The sequence below is a fragment of the Pelophylax lessonae genome, assembly GCF_965119305.1.
Source record: "Pelophylax lessonae genome assembly, chromosome: 6".
Classification (NCBI taxonomy): Eukaryota; Metazoa; Chordata; class Amphibia; order Anura; family Ranidae; genus Pelophylax; species Pelophylax lessonae.
In genome coordinates this window covers 105,511,060-105,530,689 of record NC_138773.1, presented here as the reverse complement: position 1 = coordinate 105,530,689, position 19,630 = coordinate 105,511,060, and the positions used below count along the sequence as shown (strand labels likewise).

The window sequence follows — 19,630 nt, the reverse complement described above, 5'->3', positions numbered from 1 at the left end:
CGGAGGACGTAAGAGAAAACGGAATTTTTGTAAAATCTTACCTGTAAAATTCCTTTCTCTGAGTCCTCCGACAGTCGCCGCCCCCGCCCCTCTTTTGGGGTTTGGTTGTATACTCTACTGCTATTCCACTAAAACTGAGATATGGTTGCAGGAAGTAGGAGGGTATTGACTGAGGGGACCACCCCTTGAGGGTGGGATATGTTAAAAGCTTTAATGTTAACATATTCTGTTGCCTAGCTACTCCTTCGGAGCAAAGTCTAATACCCCATATGTGACGAATATGAAGAGGCGGCGACTGTCGGACTCAGAGAAAGGAATTTTACAGGTAAGATTTTACAAAAATTCCGTTTTCTTCATCCAAGGCCATGCATGTGTCTCTGTACAGATGTAGATGCTTGGATGTGTGGGAAGATCTGTACAGCTGCTGCATCTGTCAGCCTGTCACTGATTTTAAAGTAGAGTTCCAGCATGCTTGTTATACTCACTGTGGAACCGAAGGGCTTCATCTTCTGCATTGTGCAAAAAGACTGTTTAATCCTGTATGCACAGACCCCTCCTCCTCTTCCACTGACTCCAGAACATGTGTCTGGCTAAGTCAGTGCCTTTGGAGTCGGGCTGCACATGCTCAGTTTGTGTATTGCTAGAGTTTTTTTTTTTTTTTTTTTTTTTTTTTTTTCCTGGGGAGAGTGCATGCGATTAGCACAGGGCCAATCAGTGCTGTCCAGACAGAGGGTCAAGGATCCTGCATCCTGATTGGATAGCCACTGCAATATGAAAACTCTTACAATCTTAAACTAGTGCTCAGCTGACACTGATGGAAACTCCTACAATCTTAAACTAGTGCTCAGCTGACACTGATGGAAGTCCCAAGACTGGTCTAAGTCCCGGTTCACATGTGTGCGATGCGGGAACGCTGCGAATATGCAGTGTGATCACGCATCGCATCTGCACCCCTGGTAGTTCACACTGCCATATGGGATACGCAGGGGGTGTCAATTAAAAGTAACACCCCCAGTTGCGATCGCATATCGAAGTGCGATCTGCAAGTTCGCACAGAATCGGATTGCACTAGTTTGAACCACCATGCAATCCGATTCTGCTGCGGATAAAAAAAGGGTCATGTGCGTTTTTAATGCGGATGCGGTGCGAATTCAGCCATACGAACTGTATGGCTGAATTTGCACCGCACAGAGATCGCTTGTAATTTTAGCAGTACGCTCCGAATTACATGCGATCTATGTGATCGCAATAATGTGAACCAGGGCTAACTGCTGATGAAAAATGTTATTTAGCTGTTTATATTTACTAAAATTATTGCATTTTATGTTCTGTACTGTGGGAGAGCAGATATAGTGAATGCAGGGTCCTAAATTCAGTAACCCTTTAACCACTTCCGGACCACCCACCGTGTATTTTACGTTGGTACTTTGACTTTTAAATACCGGAGTTATGGCAGCAGCTTTTTTTTTTTTTTTTAATATATACACGTGGAGATCCGGAGTCTGATAAGTGGTCCGGGTGGTGGATTCGCCACAGGATAACTTTTATGACCCCAAATCTCTCATTAAAGAGGTCCTGTCATGCTTATTTCTATTACAAGGGATAATTGCATTCCTTTGTAATAGGGGAAAAAAGTGATCCAAAAAGTTTTTTTATATGTAATATATTCAAAACCACACACGTGATGTATCAACACAATCGTTCAAGCGAGCGCAATATTTCTAGCACAATAACTCCTCTGTAATTCTAAACAAGTAACCTGTAAAAATGTTTAAGGCGTCGCCTATGGAGATTTTTTAAGTACCGTAGTTTGCCGCCATTCCATGAGCGTGGGCAATTTTGAAGCATGACATGCTAGGTATCAATTTACTCGGCATAACATCCTCTTTCACATATACAAAAAAAAATTGGGCTAGCTTCACTTTATTTTCTTATTTTAAAAAAGCGTATTTATTTCCAAAAAAATTGCCTTTGTAAAACTGCTGTGCAAATACGGTGTAACAAAGTATTGCAATGATCTCCACTTTATTCTCTGTGGTCTCTGTAAAAAAAAAAAAAATGTATGTTTTGGGGGTTCGAAGTAATTTTCTAGCAAAAAAAAAATACTGATTTTAACTTGTAAATAACAAATAGGCTTGGTCCTTTTTAAAGTGTTTGTAACCCAAAAAAAAATACCTTTTCCCTAATAGCAGAATAAACAGCGCAGTGCTTGTGCTGTCTAATCTGTCCCTCTCTAAATGGTAAAAAACCTGACTGATCCTGCCACTGAGCCCTGATCACCGTGGTCTGCCTGTGTGCCTCCGTCATCCGCAGCTCTCCTGTCCTTACCCCTCCCTCTCTGCCTGTTGGCTCCCGTGTCTGTGTGAGCGGTCTCTGCCCCCCCCCTCCTTCTGTCACTATTCATGGTTATACAGATAAAGGAGAGGGGCTGCCAGGATATTTGGTAAAGGTATGTTTTTGTTTTTTTTGTTTGTTTTACCTCCTCCCACACGTCCACTGTATATTTACAGCTTGGTGGGAGCGCCAACGTTCTAAGTGGACGTTCCTGTATGTCCCTCAGAACAAGTGCCTACTCGTGGTCGTGAGGCCTCGTGCTCATTTGAAGGCTGTAATCGCAGGACACAGCCAAGACCAGATCAGGATATGGGCGCTACGATCGGCCCTCCCAATCACGTGTAATCGCAATGTAAACCGAGACTGTTCTCCCTGCTGAGCTCAGTGAGCACTGGGGGGGGGGGTTGGGGGAGAGAACTGTGATGGCTCTGTGTGTAAGGATGATTTTACACACACAGCTGTCACAGATTTCCCCCCCCCCCCCCCCACAAACAGTACACTAAGCACCCCTTTCCCCATACACATCTGTCAGTGTCTCCATGAAACATCTGTACCAGTGCACAAGATATTTGTCAGTGTCCCATCACATCTGTACCAGTGCATAAAACCTCTGCAATAGTGTACCATTGTGACATCAACATCTGTCAGTGTACCAGTATCCCACTAATAAATAAAACATTTAAAGCGCCCCCATGCTCGCGTGTAAAGGCGAACGCACACGTTGGTCCTGTGCACATACAGTGCCTTGCGAAGTATTCGGCCCCCTTGAACTTTGCGACCTTTTGCCACATTTCAGGCTTCAAACATAAAGATGTAAAACTGTAATTTTTTTTTTGTGAAGAATCAACAAGTGGGACACAATCATTCAGTGGAACAAAATTTATTGGATATTTCAAACTTTGTTAACAAAAAAAAACTGGAAAATTGGGCGTGCAAAATTATTCAGCCCCTTTACTTTCAGTGCAGCAAACTCTCTCCAGAAGTTCAGCGAGAATCTTTGAATGATCCAATGTTGACCTAAATGACTAATGATGATAAATAGAATCCACCTGTGTGTAATCAAGTCTCCGTATAAATGCACCTGCACTGTGATAGTCTCAGAGGTCCGTTTAAAGCGCAGAGAGCATCATGAAGAACAAGGAACACACCAGGCAGGTCCGAGATACTGTTGTGGAGAAGTTTTAAAGCCGGATTTGGATACAAAAAGATTTCCCAAGCTTTAAACATCCCAAGGAGCACTGTGCAAGCGATAATATTGAAATGGAAGGAGTATCGGACCACTGCAAATCTACGAAGACCTGGCCGTCCCTCTAAACCTTCAGCTCATCAGAAGACTGATCAGAGATGCAGCCAAGAGGCCCATGATCACTGGATGAACTGCTGAGGTGGGAGACTCTGTCCATAGGACAACAATCAGTCGTATACTGCACAAATCTGGCCTTTATGGAAGAGTGGCAAGAAGAAAGCCATTTCTTAAAGATATCCGAAGGTGCTCTGGTCAGATGAAACCAAAATCGAACTTTTTGGCAACAATGCAAAACGTTATGTTTGGCGTAAAAGCAACACAGCTCATCACCCTGAACACACCATCCCCACTGTCAAACATGGTGGTGGCAGCATCATGGTTTGGGCCTGCTTTTCTTCAGCAGGGACAGGGAAGATTATTTAAAATTAATGGGAAGATGAATGGAGCCAAATACAGAACCATTCTGGAAGAAAACCTGATGGAATCTGCAAAAGACCTGAGACTGGGACGGAGATTTGTCTTCCAACAAGACAATAATTCAAAACAAAGCAAAATCTACAATGGAATTGTTCACAAACATATCCAGGTGTTGGAATGGCCAAGTCAAAGTCCAGACCGGAATCCAATTGAGAATCTGTGGAAAGAACTGAATGCTGTTTACAAACGCTCTCCATCCAAACTCACTGAGCTCGAGCTGTTTTGCAGGTAGGAATGGGCAAAAATTTCAGTCTCTCAATGTGCAAAACTGATAGAGACATACCCCAAGCGACTTGCAGCTGTAATCGCAGCAAAAGGTGGCGCTACAAAGTATTCACTTAAGGGGGGCTGAATAATTTTGCACGCCCAATTTTTCAGTTTTTTATGTTAAAGTTTGAAATAGCCAATAAATTTCGTTCCACTTTATGATTGTGTCCCACTGTTGTTGATTCTTCGCACAAAATTACAGTTTTATATCTTTATGTTTTGAAGCCTGAAATGTGGCAAAAGGTCAAAGTTCAAGGGGGCCAAATATTTACGCAAGGCACTGTACATAAGCCGCAATAGCATCACACAGGTATCCCCGCGAACGTCCGAGTGAGAGCAATAATTCTAGCACCAGACCACTTGTGTAACTCTAAACTGGTAACCAATAAAGGCTTATAAACTTTGCTTATGGAGGTTTTCAAATACCGAAGTTTGGCACCATTTCACAAGCGTGCGCAATTTTAAAGAGTGATATGTTTGATATCTATTTACCCAGCACAACGCCATATTTTATATTTTCCCAAAAAGTTGGTATTTTTTCTGTGTGCATTGAAATTTATTAAAATGTATCTATGCATTAGTGTGTAAAATTGCATTAGAAAAACTGCTGCGCAAATACCATGTGACATAAAAATTTGCAAAACCCACCATTTTAGTCTCAAGGGCCTCTGCTACAAAAATGTATCATGTTTGGAGGTTCTAATTAATTTTTCTAGCAAAAATACAGATTTTTACTTGTAAACAAAAGTCAGAAGAAGGCCTGGTCTTAAAATAGATAAGCGCAACATTTAAATAGCACCTTCAGCCATAATCCATGTGGCCAGGCTAAAGTCTCACGTGTGGTATTGCCATACTCAGGAGTAGCAGAATGTGTTTTGGGGTGTAGTTGCAAGTATGGCAGTGACGTGTGAGAAATAACTTGTTTTATGACAAAACTTTTTTTTTTTTTTTTTTATTTAATTTAATTTTTTTATTAATTTCATAATTTTCCAAAGAATTGAGGGAAGAAATTACAACTTCAAAAACTCACCATGCCTCTTACTATATACCCTGGACTGTCTACTTTCCAAAAAGGGGTAATTTGTATTATCCGATCGTAGGAAATCGCTTTCAAATTGATCGCAAGATAATCTGATCATTAGTACACAGCTTTTGCTAGCCGATCATGACATTTCTTCAAACAAGATAGTGTTTGATCACGTGTGGTCTTTGTCTAAGAGCCCATTCACATTAGCGCGACTTGTCAGCCTGACAAGTTGCGGTATGTCGCAGTCCATTGAGTAGTGCAGGACCCGTTCTAATGGGAGCGACACAAGTCGCTCCGACTTAGAAAAAGGGTCCTGTACTACTTTGGGGCGACCTCGAAGCGACTTGCATAGACTTCCATTATGTGAAGTCTCTGCAAGTCGCGCTGAAGTCGCGGTGCACGTGACTTCACAGGTCGCCCCCCGAAGTCGTGTCGCCTCAGTGTGAATGGGCTCTAAAACCCTGAAAAAGCCCGGCTGCCATTGTTTTTTCTTTGCACTATCCGATACGTAGCTACACAACCAGGAAGCTTTTCCAGAATCGTATGACAAAAATCATACAGTTTAGTACGCATTGTTGAATTCGATCTTAGTATCATGCAACAAATTGTGAATACGTTTTCCGCTTATCTGATCGTGTGTACGAGGCATAACTTCACACAGACCAAATATTATACCCTGATTTGGGTTATTTTTTTCCAAAGAAATGTAGCAGTATAAATTTTGGTCAATTGATGAAGAGAAAATACTTATTTTCAAAATTTTATAATGAAAACAAAGCAAATGTGTGGGTTTTTTTTTTTTTTTTTTTTTTTTTCTTCCCTAAATTTTCGGTCTTTTTTCATATGTAGCGCAAAAAATAAAAACCCCAGTGGTGAATAAATGCCACCAAAGAAAACGGTTTGTGTGAAAAAAAAAATAATTTCATTTGGGTATAGTGTTGCATGACTGCGTAATTATCATTCAATTTGTAAGAGCTCTGAAAATTGGCTTGGGAAGGAGGGGGGTCATAGTGCCCAGTATTGAGGTGGTTAAATAGCTGCCTCCTAAATACCTTTTTTTTCAAGTTGTCTGCAGGCCGGCCACATGACACTCAGCCGCTCTGGTACTACGATCCAGGGCTACAGTGGGAGGTGCCAAGTGGCCAGCACAGCGGTCACGTGACATCCCGGCTAACAGAGGGAGATCTCGGCTCCTCCTGCTGTAACCCTGGATCGGAGTAGCAGAGCTGCCGGGAGTCGCGTGACCGGCCTAAAGAGAACTGGAAAAGGGTATTTTGAGGCATCTATTTAAACAAACACTTACAGTAAGTTATGGCTAGATAAAGGAGAGCGCCTGCCAGTGAAGGGAATTTTAGGTTTACAACCACTTTAAGTGGTTAAACTTGTTTAACCAGTTCTGGACTGGAAGGATTTGCCCCCTTAATGACGAGGCCATTTTTTGCGATTCGGCACTGCGTTACTTTAACGGACAATTGTGCGGTCGTGCGACGCTGTACCTAAATAAATTTTTTTTTTTTTTTTTTTTTTTGTGGTTAATTGAGCACAAGGTTCGAGACGAATGATAATCTTCCCATAATTCCTCAACTTGCATAAAATACAGCTCCTAGGTTGCAGATTGCCTGCCTGTATTTTAGTTTGTTGCAGTGTGTGTGTGTATAAATATATACACACACTCAGTACTGGTCAAAAGTTTTAGGCAGTTGTGAAAAAATGGCAATTGAGAATTCTTTCAGAAATAGAAGTGTTAATAGTTTTTTTTTTTTTTATCAGATAACAAAATGAGTAAAAAATAAATAAATAAAACGGAAGAGCAATCCAATCCATAGTGGGTGTGACCACCCTTTGCCTTCAAACAGCATCAATTCTTCTGGGTATACTTCTTTTTGAAGGAACTTGGGAAGCAGGTAGGTTGTTCCAAACCTCTTGAAGAACTAACCACAGATCTTCTGTGGATGTAGGCTGCCTCAAATCCTTCTGCCTCTTTGTGTATTCCCAGAAAGACTCCATAATGGGATCATGGCTCTGGGGGGGGCCAAACCATGACTCCTTTACGCTGAAGATAGTTCCTAATGACATTGGCTGCATGTTTGGTGTCCTTGTCCTGCTGCACAATACATTTGGGGCCAATCCCACACCGCCCTGATGGTACGGCATGATGGATAAGTAGCTGCCTGTATTTCTCAGCATTCAAGACACCATTAATCCTGACCAAATCTCTAACTCCATGTGTAGAAATGCAGCCCCATACTTGCAAGGAACCACTACCATGCTTCACTGTTGCTTGCATGCACTCGTTGTTGTACCTCTCTCCAGCCCTTTCTGAACAAACAGTTTCCTGCTACAGTCAAATATTTCACATTTTGACTCCTCAGTCCAGAGCACCTCCTTCCATTTTTCTACACCCTAGTTCCTATGTTCTCGTGCATAGTTGAGTTGCTTAGCCGTGTTTCCATGTTGGAGGTATGGCTTTTTGGCCTTGAAGACCACTTGTGGACAGATTTCTCCTGGCAGTAGATGGGTGTTACTGGGTCCCACTGGTTTCCACCTGTTGTGTGCTGATGGCACCGCTGGACATCTTCCAGTGTCGAAGGAAAGTAAGCATGATGGGTCTTTCATCTGCTGCATTCAGTTTCCTTGGCTGACCACTGCATCTGCGGACCTCACTGTTGCCCATTTCTTTGTGCTTCTTCAAAAGAGTTTGAGGAAGAAGCACAAATTAAAACCCCAGTCTGCTTTCAAATCTTTGCCTGGGAGAGACCTTGCTGATGCAGTATTATCTTATGTAGTCTTGCCATGGTGTACGACCTGTGATGTGAAATGGTCTGTCACACCTTAGAAGCAGAGTTTGGCTGTTCCTCACCCAGTTTTAGGCCTCCTACACAGCTGCTTCTGTTTCAGTTAATGACCGTGTTTGAGGGTCGGTTCACACTGATGCGAATCTCATGCAGTCCGAAATTCATAGATTTTGCATGTCATCTGAAAATGCATTGTTTTCTATGAAGGCCGTTCAAATCAATGTAGTGCTAGTTTGATCCGGTTAAAAAAGGGGTTGTGTGTGAGTTTAGCGTAGGGGCTGTGCAAATTTAATCTCCACCGATGCACAGTCTCCTTAGAAATCACATTAAATTTGCAGCTGTCAAACACTGAATCGCACTGTAAAGGTGAACCGAGCCTCAACCTTCATATGAAATCAATGATCATTAGCACCTGCTTGGTATAACTGGGTTACTCATACATCTGACTCTAATCCTACAAAATCCCTGACTTTTTGCAAGTGTAAGAATTGATGCTGGTTTGAAGCCAAAGGGTAGTCGCACCAAATTATTTTTTATTTTTCCTCTGTTTGCTCGCTTTGCATTTTGTAAATCGAAAAAATAAATTAATTTTGAAAGCCTTACTTTACAGAAACCCAAGAGTGGAAAGTTTGGGTGTCTGCCTGTTACTGTTTTTCGTATCAAAGGAATATTTCTGGTTTGTTCTCGCTGCAATGCAGGTTTGTGAATGTTAATTCTTCTAGAACCCCTGGTGTTCATACTAAAAAGCAGGGTGAGAAATGCCCTTTTGCATAGTGGAGGAAGAGGGAAAGTACGCTGTATATCTCCTGTTGACAACCTTACAAGACAAAACAGGAAATCCGCAGCTTTTTATTGAACATGCATGTTTGGTTCTTTAGGAGCACTGTAGACACAGCAATGTGTACATTTGATGACCACTTTCAGATGACGTGCTGTGTTTATAGCTCAAGTACGTCTCAAAGAAACAGTCTGCAGATCATCAGAATTGGTTATAGAGAATTGCTGCTTGGGACAGTTTTCATATTTCCTCTCAATTTCCTATAAGCTATAACATGCAGAATAAATCTGTTAAAGAGCAGTCCTGTGTGTGTGTGGTCAGAGGTCCCAAACAGACAAACCTAGGATTAAAAAAAAGGTGTGTGTATATGTATATATGTGTGTATGTATATTTGTGTGTGTGTGTGTGTGTGTGTGTGTGTGTATATGTATGTGTGTGTGTGTGTATTGAGAGAGAGAGAGAGATATATATATATATATATATATATATATATATATATATATATATATATATATATATATATATATATATATATATATATATATATATATATATATATATATATATATATATATATATATATATATACACGGCCCCCTTGAACTTTGCGACCTTTTGCCACATTTCAGGCTTCAAACGTAAAGCTATAAAACTAATTTTTTTGTGAAGAATCAACAAGTGGGACACAATCATGAAGTGGAGCGAAATTTATTGGATATTTCAGACTTTGTTAAAAAATAACTGAAAAATTGGGCGTGCAAAATTATTCAGCCCCTTTACTTTCAGTGCAGCAAACTCTCTCCGGAAGTTCAGTGAGGATCTCTGAATGATCCAATGTTGACCTAAATGACTAATGATGATAAATAGAATCCACCTGTGTGTAATCAAGTCTCCATATAAATGCATCTGCACTGTGATAGTCTCAGAGGTCCGTTTTAAAGTGCAGAGAGCATCGTGAAGAACAAGGAACACACCAGGCAGGTCCAAGATACTGTTGTGGAGAAGTTTAAAGCCGGATTTGGATACAAAAAGAATTCCCAAGCTTTAAACATCCCAAGGAGCACTGTGCAAGCGATAATATTGAAATGGAAGGAGTATCAGACCACTACAAATCTACTAAGACCTGGCCGTCCCTCTAAACTTTCAGCTCATCCAAGGAGAAGACTGATCAGAGATGCAGCCAAGAGGCCCATGATCACTCTGGATGAACTCCAGAGATCTACAGCTGAGGTGGGAGACTCTGTCCATAGGACAACAATCAGTCGTATACTGCACAAATCTAGCCTTTATGGAAGAGTGGCAAGAAAGCCATTTCTTTAAAAATATCCATAAAAAGTGTTCATTAAAGTTTGCCACAAGCCACCTGGGAGACACACCAAACATGTGGAAGAAGGTGCTCTGGTCAGATGAAACCAAAATCGAACATTTTGGAACAATGCAAAATGTTATGTTTGGCGTAAAAGCAACACAGCTCATCACCCTGAACACACCGTCCCCACTGTCAAACATGGTGGTGGAAGCATCATGGTTTGGGCCTGCTTTTCTTCAGCAGGGACAGGGAAGATGGTTAAAATTGATGGGAAGATGGATGGAGCCAAATACAGGACCATTCTGGAAGAAAACCTGATGGAGTCTGCATTAGACCTAGACTGGGACGGAGATTTGTCTTCCAACAAGACAATGATCCAAAACTTAAAGCAAAATCTACAATGGAATGGTTCACAAATTAACAAACATATCCAGGTGTTAGAATGGCCAAGTCAAAGTCCAGACCTGAATCCAATCGAGAATCTGTTGAAAGAACTGAAAACTGCTGTTTACAACCTCAGAGCTCGAGCTGTTTTGCAAGGAGGAATGAACAAAAATTTCATACTCTCGATGTGCAAAACTGATCGAGACATATATACCAAGCGACTTACAGCTGTAATCGCAGCAAAAGGTGGCACTACAAAGTAATAACATAAGGGGGCTGAATAATTTTGGATGCCCAATTTTTGTTTTTTATTTGTTAGTTTGAAATATCCAATAAATTTTGTTCCACTTCATGATTGTGTCCCACTTGTTGTTGTTTCTTCACAAAAAAATTACAGTTTTATAGCTTTATGTTTGAAGCCTGAAATGTGGCAAAAGGTTGCATAGTTCAAGGGGGTCGAATACTTTCGCAAGGCACTGTGTGTGTATGTATGTATGTGAATATATATGTGTATACATTTAAGAAAAAGTATGTGAACCCTTTGGAATGATATGGATTTCTGCACAAATTGGTCATAAAATGTGACCTGGTCATCAGTGCTGGTGGAAAAAGTATGTGAACCCCCTAGACTAATGACATCTCCAAGAGCTAATTGGAGTGAGATGTCAGCCAACTGGAGTCCAATCAATGAGATGAGATTGGAGGTGTTGGTTACAGCTGCCCTGCCCTAACACACACCAGTTCTGGGTTTTGCTTTTCACAAGAAGCATTGCCTGATGTGAATGATGCCTCGCACAAAAGAGCTCTCAGAAGACCTACCATTAAGAATTGTTGACTTGCATAAAGCTGGAAAGGGTTATAAAAGTATCTCCAAAAGCCTTGCTGTTCATCAGTCCACTGTAAGACAAATTGTCTATAAATGTAGAAAGTTCAGCACTGCTGCTACTCTCCCTAGGAGTGGCCGTCCTGTAAAGATGACTGCAAGAGCACAGCGCAGACTGCTCAATGAGGTGAAGAAGAATCCTAGAGTGTCAGCTAAAGACTTACAAAAGTCACTGGCAATGGTTGTGCCCATGGGCCTTGTAAGTGCTTATTTTAAACTGATAACGTTGCTCTTGTGTTATGGTAGAGGTTTGCTACACTTTTTTTTTTTTTTTTTTTATTATTGAATCTTTGAGTCCAATAAATACTATATCTTTTGCAAGCATTCTGCCTGGGGTCACTTTATACTGGCTTTCTGGGAACCTTTCCCATACCCTTCTGCATACTTTGGTTGTAAAAATAAAGTGGTTATTTGGTTTGAGATAATAGAATGGGCAGACTGGAGTTACTGTTGCCTTTCTCCTCTGACGTCTACAAGGCATTTACATCCACACAACTGCCGCTCACTGGATATTTTCTCTTTTTCTGACCATTCTTTTGTAAACCCCAGAGATGGGTTGTTCATGAAAAATCCCAGTAGATAAGCAGTTTTCGAAATACTCAGACCAGCCTGTCTGTCTAGCATAAACAACTACACCACGTTTAAGGTCACTTAAATCCCCTTTCTTCCCCCATTCTGATCGGTTTGAACATCAGCAAGTCGTCTTCACCGCGTCTAGATGCCTAAATGCATTGAGTTGGTACCACGTGATTGGCTTATTAGCAATTTGTGTTACCAAGCAGTTAAACAGGTGTACATAAAAGTGTGTATGTGTACAGTGGGGATCGAAAGTTTTTGGGAACCCCAGGTAATAATTTGTATTAATGTGCATAAAGAAGCCAAGGAAAGATGGAAAAATCTCCAAAAGGCATCAAATTACAGATTAGACATTCTTATAATATGTCAACAAAAGTTAGATTTTGTTTCCATCATTTATACTTTGAAAATAACAGAAAACAAAAAATGGCGTCTGCAAAAGTTTGGGCACCCTGCAGAGTTAATATCTTGTACTGCCCCCTTTGGCAAGTATCACCGCTTGTAAACGCTTTTTGTAGCCAGCCAAGAGTCTTTCAATTCTTGTTTGAGGTATCTTTGCCCATTCTTCCTTACAAAAGTCTTCCAGTGCTTTGAGATTTCTGGGCTGTCTGTCACGCACTGCTCTTTTAAGATCTATCCATAGATTTCCAATTATGTTGAGGTTAGCAGAATGTGAAGGCCATGGCAAAACCTTCAGTTTACGCCTCTTGATGTAATCCCCCAGGGATTTTGAGGTGTGTTTAGAATCATTATCCATTTGTAGAAGCCATCCTCTCTTTAACTTCAGCTTTTTCACAGATGGCATCAAGTTACCATCCAAAATTTGCTGAAATGTTATTGAATCCATTTTTCCTTCTACTCGTGAGATGTTCCCTGTGCCACTGGCTGAAATACAACCCCAAAGCATGAGTGATCCACCCCCATGCTTAACATTTGGACAGAGGTTCTTTTCATTAAATTCTGTGCCCCTTCTTCTCCAAACGTACCTTTGCTCATTCCGGCCAAAAAGTTTAATTTTAACCTCATCGGTCCACAGAACTTGTTTCCAAAATGCATCAGGCTTGTCTGTGTTCATTTGCAAAGTTCAAACGCTGATTTTTGTGGTGAGGACGTAGAAGAGGTTTTCTTCTGATGACTCTTCCATGAAGACCATATTTGTACAAGTATCTCTTTATAGTGGAATAGTGTACAACTCCAGTGTCTGATATTTTTCTTGGTCTTCGAGATCTTGCTTTAACTTCCACTGTTCCTGATGACTGCCATTTCTTAATTACATTCCGAACAGAAGATATTGACATCTGAAAACGCTTTGCTATCTTCCTATAGCCTTCTTCTCCAGCTTTGTGAGCGTCAACTATTTTCAGTTTCAGTTTTCTAGACCACTGCTTAGAAGATCCCATGGTGCTGATTGTTGGGGCAGATGAGTCTGGGCATTTAAAACCTTTGAGATTGACATTGTCTGGTCTTCCCAGACAATGATTGAGAACAATCCATGACACTGGCAGGGCTCAGCCTTGCAGAGGGGGCAGTGCATGCTATAAACTCTGAAGGGTGCCCAAACTTTTGCAGGCGCCATTTTTTTGTTTTTCTGTCATTTTGAAAGTGTCAATGATGGAAATAAAATCTAACTTTTGTTGACCTATTATAAGAATGTATAATCTGTAATTTGATGCCTTTTGGAGATTTTTCCATCTTTCCTTGGCTTCTTTATGCACATTAATACAAATTTTTACCTGGGTTGCCCAAACTTTCGATCACCACTGTATATGTGTGTATATATAATATTGTGTGTATGTATTAATATAATATATAATTTTGCAGCAGGTTTCGTAACTTGCAATTAAAGGGTAGACCTGTTATTGAAGAGATATCTACCCCCTGATGGCCACCTTTTCAGGGCATATGCTGCATGCTTTTGGATGCATTCTAGGTCTGGTTAAAGTGGAACTTGTCTTTTTCAACCAACATTTGATTATTTTTTATCCTTATGCTGTTAGCGTTTAGTAAATAGATAGAAAAGTATGTAATTTTACTTTAAACCTTCTTCTTTTTTTTTTTTTTTTCTACATTTCTTCAGTTACTTCCTGGTTTCCAGGCATAAGTAATGATGTCCTCTATCCCAGGAGTCATCCGGAGGGAAGGAGGGGCTTTTTCAGCTAAGCACACATTCATTCCTGCATGCCTGAGCTAAGGGCTGATGGATTCCAAGAAGTAAATTCTGACTGAATAGTTTGCCCTTACTCACTCATGATGGCCACAGGTGGAAATGCTAGGGGAGTGTTTTTTTTAAAGTGATTTCTCAGCCAAATAAAGCATGGAGACCTAAATGCACAGGGGGAGTTTTTTCTTTTGAATAATAAATTTGAATTCAATAGAATTTCTGGTTTGTGGTGCTCAGATGCACTGTAGTTCCGGGAGTTGCACTGGGACTGGGAGGGGGAGAAGTAGAACAATGAATTTGGTGATCTCTGCTACAGTGCCCATGTCCTAACTTGGAAATACTGCTAAAGCAGAGCCAACTGGAGCTTGTTGGTGTCCTGTTTCTCTTGTGACTGTTCAGTCACAGGCTTCTGCCTAAAGTGGTAGTAAACAGATTGGTCTACAGGTAAGCTTACAATAAAATTGTATAAGTAAAAGAGGTGCAGCGCTAAAATTGCATACAATAAATCGCATTAACTGCTCGATGTATACAAAAATTGTCCATAAATAAAACACATAAGTATGGTAAATAGAGTAGTCCCTCCAACTTCACAGAAGTATGCACAGAGATGTATTTAGGAGACCCGTGCTGTTAGGATGAATACAGGCACCACTTCAAACGGGAGTCCATCACCAAAGTTTGTACAAGCCTCTCACCTCCCATCACTCGACCATTGAAGGTCACTGCACTTAAGTCAGGGTAAATAACCAGATGGACTTCTGCCAAAACCCGATCTCCTGTGCTCTGCAGCGAACTCCAAGATCAATCAGCAGTCGTTCATCCCATAAAAGACATCAAAACATCTAGTGCTCTCCATCTAAAACCGCTTTTATTATATGCTTAAAAAGTACTACTCACATAAAAAGCACTTTCCCAGTGCATTGAAGAAAACATAGAAGCATGAAGCTAAGATGTGCTCCGATGCAGCGATCCCTCCGGAGCGTCGTGGGTGACGTCACGACTCCTCCCCCGTACGCGTTGCGTCAGTGGGCGTGACGGGGGCTTTCAATCACGGAACAGGACACCCCAGGTTCAATAAAAAATATATAAAATGTATATTAATAATATTGCACATGACCTTTGCCTATGTTCAAAAACCTACACAATGCAGGAAAAAGCATGTAAAACATATGTATAAACAATTGTTCTTTAAATGTATAAGAACTTGTTATAAAAAGTCAATACTTTTTCTTAAAAAACCACATTATATATTAATGTGGATTGAGACGTGTGCCCGCGAGACTCCGAATATAATCTCTACGTCTTAAAACGCCAATACAGAAAAAATATATATATATACATCTATAGACATATTTTAAAAAACCATAAGGAAAAAGAAATCTATCTATTAGAAATAAAACAATTTAAATCAAAATCTACATGAAGTCCTCCTGGAACCAAAACTTTTGTGAGATATATCCAGAAAGATTCCCTGCAACTTAATTGTCGCACATAGTTTCCCCCCCTCCAGTGACGAGTTGTTTTCTCTATGCCCCAAAATTTAAATCCAGTCGGATCACAATGATGGTACCTTTTTGAAATGTTTTGGGACATTGTGCTGATCTTTGCCCTGTTTGATCTTATTCATATGCTCACCAACGCGTACGTGTAATGCTCTCGTGGTTCTACCCACATACTGATACCCGCATCTACATTCGAGCATATAGACTACACCCTTTGTTGCGCAGGTAATAAAATCTTTAATGACATGGACTTCTTGCGTGGCTGTGGCAGTGAACTCCTCTTTTTTTCTCTTTTTGGTGTTGCCTTTAGAAGTTTTACAAGCAGCACATCTCCCACAGGCAAAGAATCCTTTTAAAGACGGGAATAGTCTATTTTCAGCTTTAGTTGGTGGATCAATCACCCCTGGAGCTAACCGATCTCTTAAGTGTCGGTGCTCTTTGATAAATGAATCTCGGTTTTGCAGGGAGGGCTGGGCCCAATATCCTATCGTGTTGTAAAATAGGGCAGTATTTAGCAACAATATTTTCAAATTTCTGTACTGGACATTATAGTCCAGTACAAAACTGAATTTGTTACTGGGGGCTATCTTACTGGATGTTGTGAGAGTGGTCTCTCGTTCAATGGCACTAACTCTGGACAATTCCTTGTCAATGTGGGAAGCTGCTACCGTTGATTTATCGACGATCTCCTTCTCATTTGGAGAGGGGATATGACTAGCTTGCAGCAATTTATGAACCATCTTAATTCCAATAATAGAAACATCCAGCTGACATGGAATGTGAATGTCACCAGCATTGTGTTCTTCGTTCCAGGAGGACTTAATGTAGATTTTGATTTAAATTGTTTTATTTCTAATAGATTTGTTTTTCCTTATGTTTTTCAAAATGTCTATAGATGTATATATATTTTTTCTGTATTGGTGTTTTAAGATGTAGCGATTTATATTCGGAGTCTCGCGGGCACACGTCTCAATCCACATTAATATATAATGTGGTTTTTTTAAGAAAAAGTATTGACTTTTTATAACCAGTTCTTATATATTTAAAGAACAATTGTTTATACATATGTTTTACATTTTTATGTTTTACATGCTTTTTCCTGCATTGTGTAGGTTTTTGAACATAGGCAAAGGTCATGTGCAATATTATTAATATATATTTTATATATTTTTTATTGGACCTGGGGTGTCCTGTTCCGTGATTGAAAGCCCCCGTGTCCTGATTCAACATTCATTGTTTTTCTCATTCCGATGCCTCTCGGAAGCTGGGCGGGTTCCGTGTCTCCACTTCCGCCATGGAGGGAGCATCCGGTTGCTAGGCGATATCGTTATAAGCGTGCGGGTGCCGCCTTCTCCTTACCCCGCTGAAGAAGTCACACCCACTGACAACGCGTACGGGGGAGGAGTCATGACATCACTGACGTCGTGCATCGGAGCACATCTTAGCTTTATGCTTCTATGTTTTCCTCAATGCACTGGGAAAGTGCTTTTTATGTGAGTAGTACCTTTTTTTTAAGCATATAATAAAAGCCGTTTTAGATGGAGAGCACTAGATGTTTTCATGTCTTTTATGGGATGAACGACTGCTGATTGATCTTGGAGTTCGCTGCAGAGCACAGGAGATCGGGTTTTGGCAGAAGTTCATCTGGTTATTTACCCTGACTTAAAGTGCAGTGACCTTCAATGGTCGAGTGATGGAGGTGAGAGGCTTGTACAAACTTTGGTGATGGACTCCCGTTTGAAGTGGTGCCTGTATTCATCCTAACAGCACGGGTCTCCTAAATACATCTCTGTGCATACTTCTGTGAAGTTGGAGGGACTACTCTATTTACCATACTTATGTGTTTTATTTATGGACAATTTTTGTATACATCGAGCAGTTAATGCGATTTATTGTATGCAATTTTAGCGCTGAACCTCTTTTACTTATATTCTTATTGGGTATTGATAGTTTTGACCTATTCTGGTGTTCAGCTGCTTATTTACCATTTTGTGTCAGATCTGAGCGCTGAATAATCTCCTTTTATTTACAATAAAATATCCAAGCTTGCACCATTCAGGAGATATTCACATCTTCGGCAGCCGGTGCCATCACCAGCGCATTGAGAGGGCATGTGCAGGAGTGACGTCATCGTGGCTTGGCCATTCAAATGGCTTGGCCCTGTGAGCCCGGAAGACCAGGTGAAGATGGAATCGGTCAGCGGTGGAGGGGTCAGTTTTTTTTGTAGGAAAGTTTTTAATGTGCTAGTATGCACATGATGGTTGCTCAAACAAACAAAACAAGCACTTTTAAGTCGACTCTAAAATCTGTGAATAATGCACTTGACACTGATTTACATGCCAGAACCCCAGTGGGGGTTCCTAGGGATTAGCTGGTTTCCTGCCCACCACACAAAGCTAAGCTGTATAAATCTTAGAACTGAATGGATAAAGAGTACCCGGCACGAAGTTGGTGAAGTCTGTGTATTATGACTCCTGTACTGCATTCACTGTATTTATTTTATTTACATTTCATCATGAATGTTGTTTAAACCTAGTTTGTAATGTCTAGAACCTAGTAACCAGGTGGTATTTTTTTTCTCTTTTGCAGAGTTGGTGTATTGGAAGACTCCTTTACCTGCCTGGGTATCTTCTGCGCCATCTTTTTTTTCCCAATTGGGATCCTGTTTTGTCTTGCCTTGAGGCAGCGAAGATGCCCCAACTGTGGTGCCACATTTGGTTAAGAAGACAAACTAAGGCAGCATTCTTTATCCTCCACTTCTTAATCTCCTCTCAGTGCACAATCCTTCTCTGTAAATTAAATAGCATCTTTGTATCCGGGTGTATGATCAGTCTATATAGGTGGGAGGGAAGACTCTGTGCCATAGAGACACATGGAAGTGTAACAATTCCAGACACCAGTGCCTTCAGAGACTCTACCAATATCCCATCCCAACCCTTGGCTGATGTCATGAAAATAGGTTCCCCTTGGTCGTGTTCACCTTGTTCTGTGTCCATTTGTGTTATGCCTTTCTTCTGTCTTTGAAAAAATGTAATTTTATAGTAAAATGATAAAGCACTGTGAAACAAGTTTGTCCTCATTAAGATGAACAAATGGTCTATTATGCAGATGCATCTGTTTTTTTTCTTATGTGTTCAAAAATGTACAGATTTAAAATGTTCCTAAGATCCACTCGTTTTGGGCAATCCTTTTTAGCAATCTCTGTAGCCTAAGAAAGCAGCTTATTGATTTTAAAAAAGGGCAGTAACCATATTGCTGAACCAAAAGATCTCAGAATAAAATGCATATCTTTGTAGAATACACGATTCTAATGCTTGTTCTAATTATTTGGTCTCTGTTTTAAGTTGGTGGCTTGCATGTGGGACCACTGATAGTACTTGAATGACCTAGAGTGGAAGTATGGAGGACCAGATGGTTCAAATATTGCTGGTCCACACACAGTGATGCTTTTGAGGTTTCTACTTTCTAAACTCTAAAGGCTAGTTTACACTTGCTTTAAAACAAGGTTTCGGACACTCTGTTAAAGCTCTCTGAACACCACTTAAAGCTCCTGTCACTTAATAAAATGATTAGCTTACAGTCCTGTTTACACATTGCTTTTGCTTTGGTTCAAAAATGTATATCCCGTGATGCTTCAAAGCATCGTCAAATCCTCCATAGAAGTCTCACTTGAAGCTTGCTTGAAATATCATCGAAGCACCACCGAAGCCTTATTGAAGCATCATCGAAGCACCACCGAAGCCTTGTAGAAGCATCAAAATTAACGTTGAAGCGGTAGGCGCTTTAATGTGTGGAAGTCGAAGCAAGTGTAAATGAACCCTAATAGCCATCTTGAATAGGGCAATGTCCTGACTGGGTACTTGCTGCCCAAGGAAATACAGCAGATATTTT

General features: G+C 40.6%; 1 protein-coding gene across 1 annotated transcript in view; it reads left to right on the top strand.

The window, feature by feature from the left end:
* The window catches only part of BRI3 (brain protein I3), a 64,849-nt gene extending 46,324 nt beyond the window's left edge, over nucleotides 1-18,525 (top strand). The window contains exon 3 of the mRNA XM_082262261.1: nucleotides 18,329-18,525. Within this exon, the coding sequence (XP_082118387.1) occupies nucleotides 18,329-18,461 (133 nt within the window). The 3' untranslated portion in view covers nucleotides 18,462-18,525. The remainder of the gene's footprint in view (nucleotides 1-18,328) is intronic.
* The last annotated feature ends 1,105 nt before the right edge of the window (nucleotides 18,526-19,630 follow it).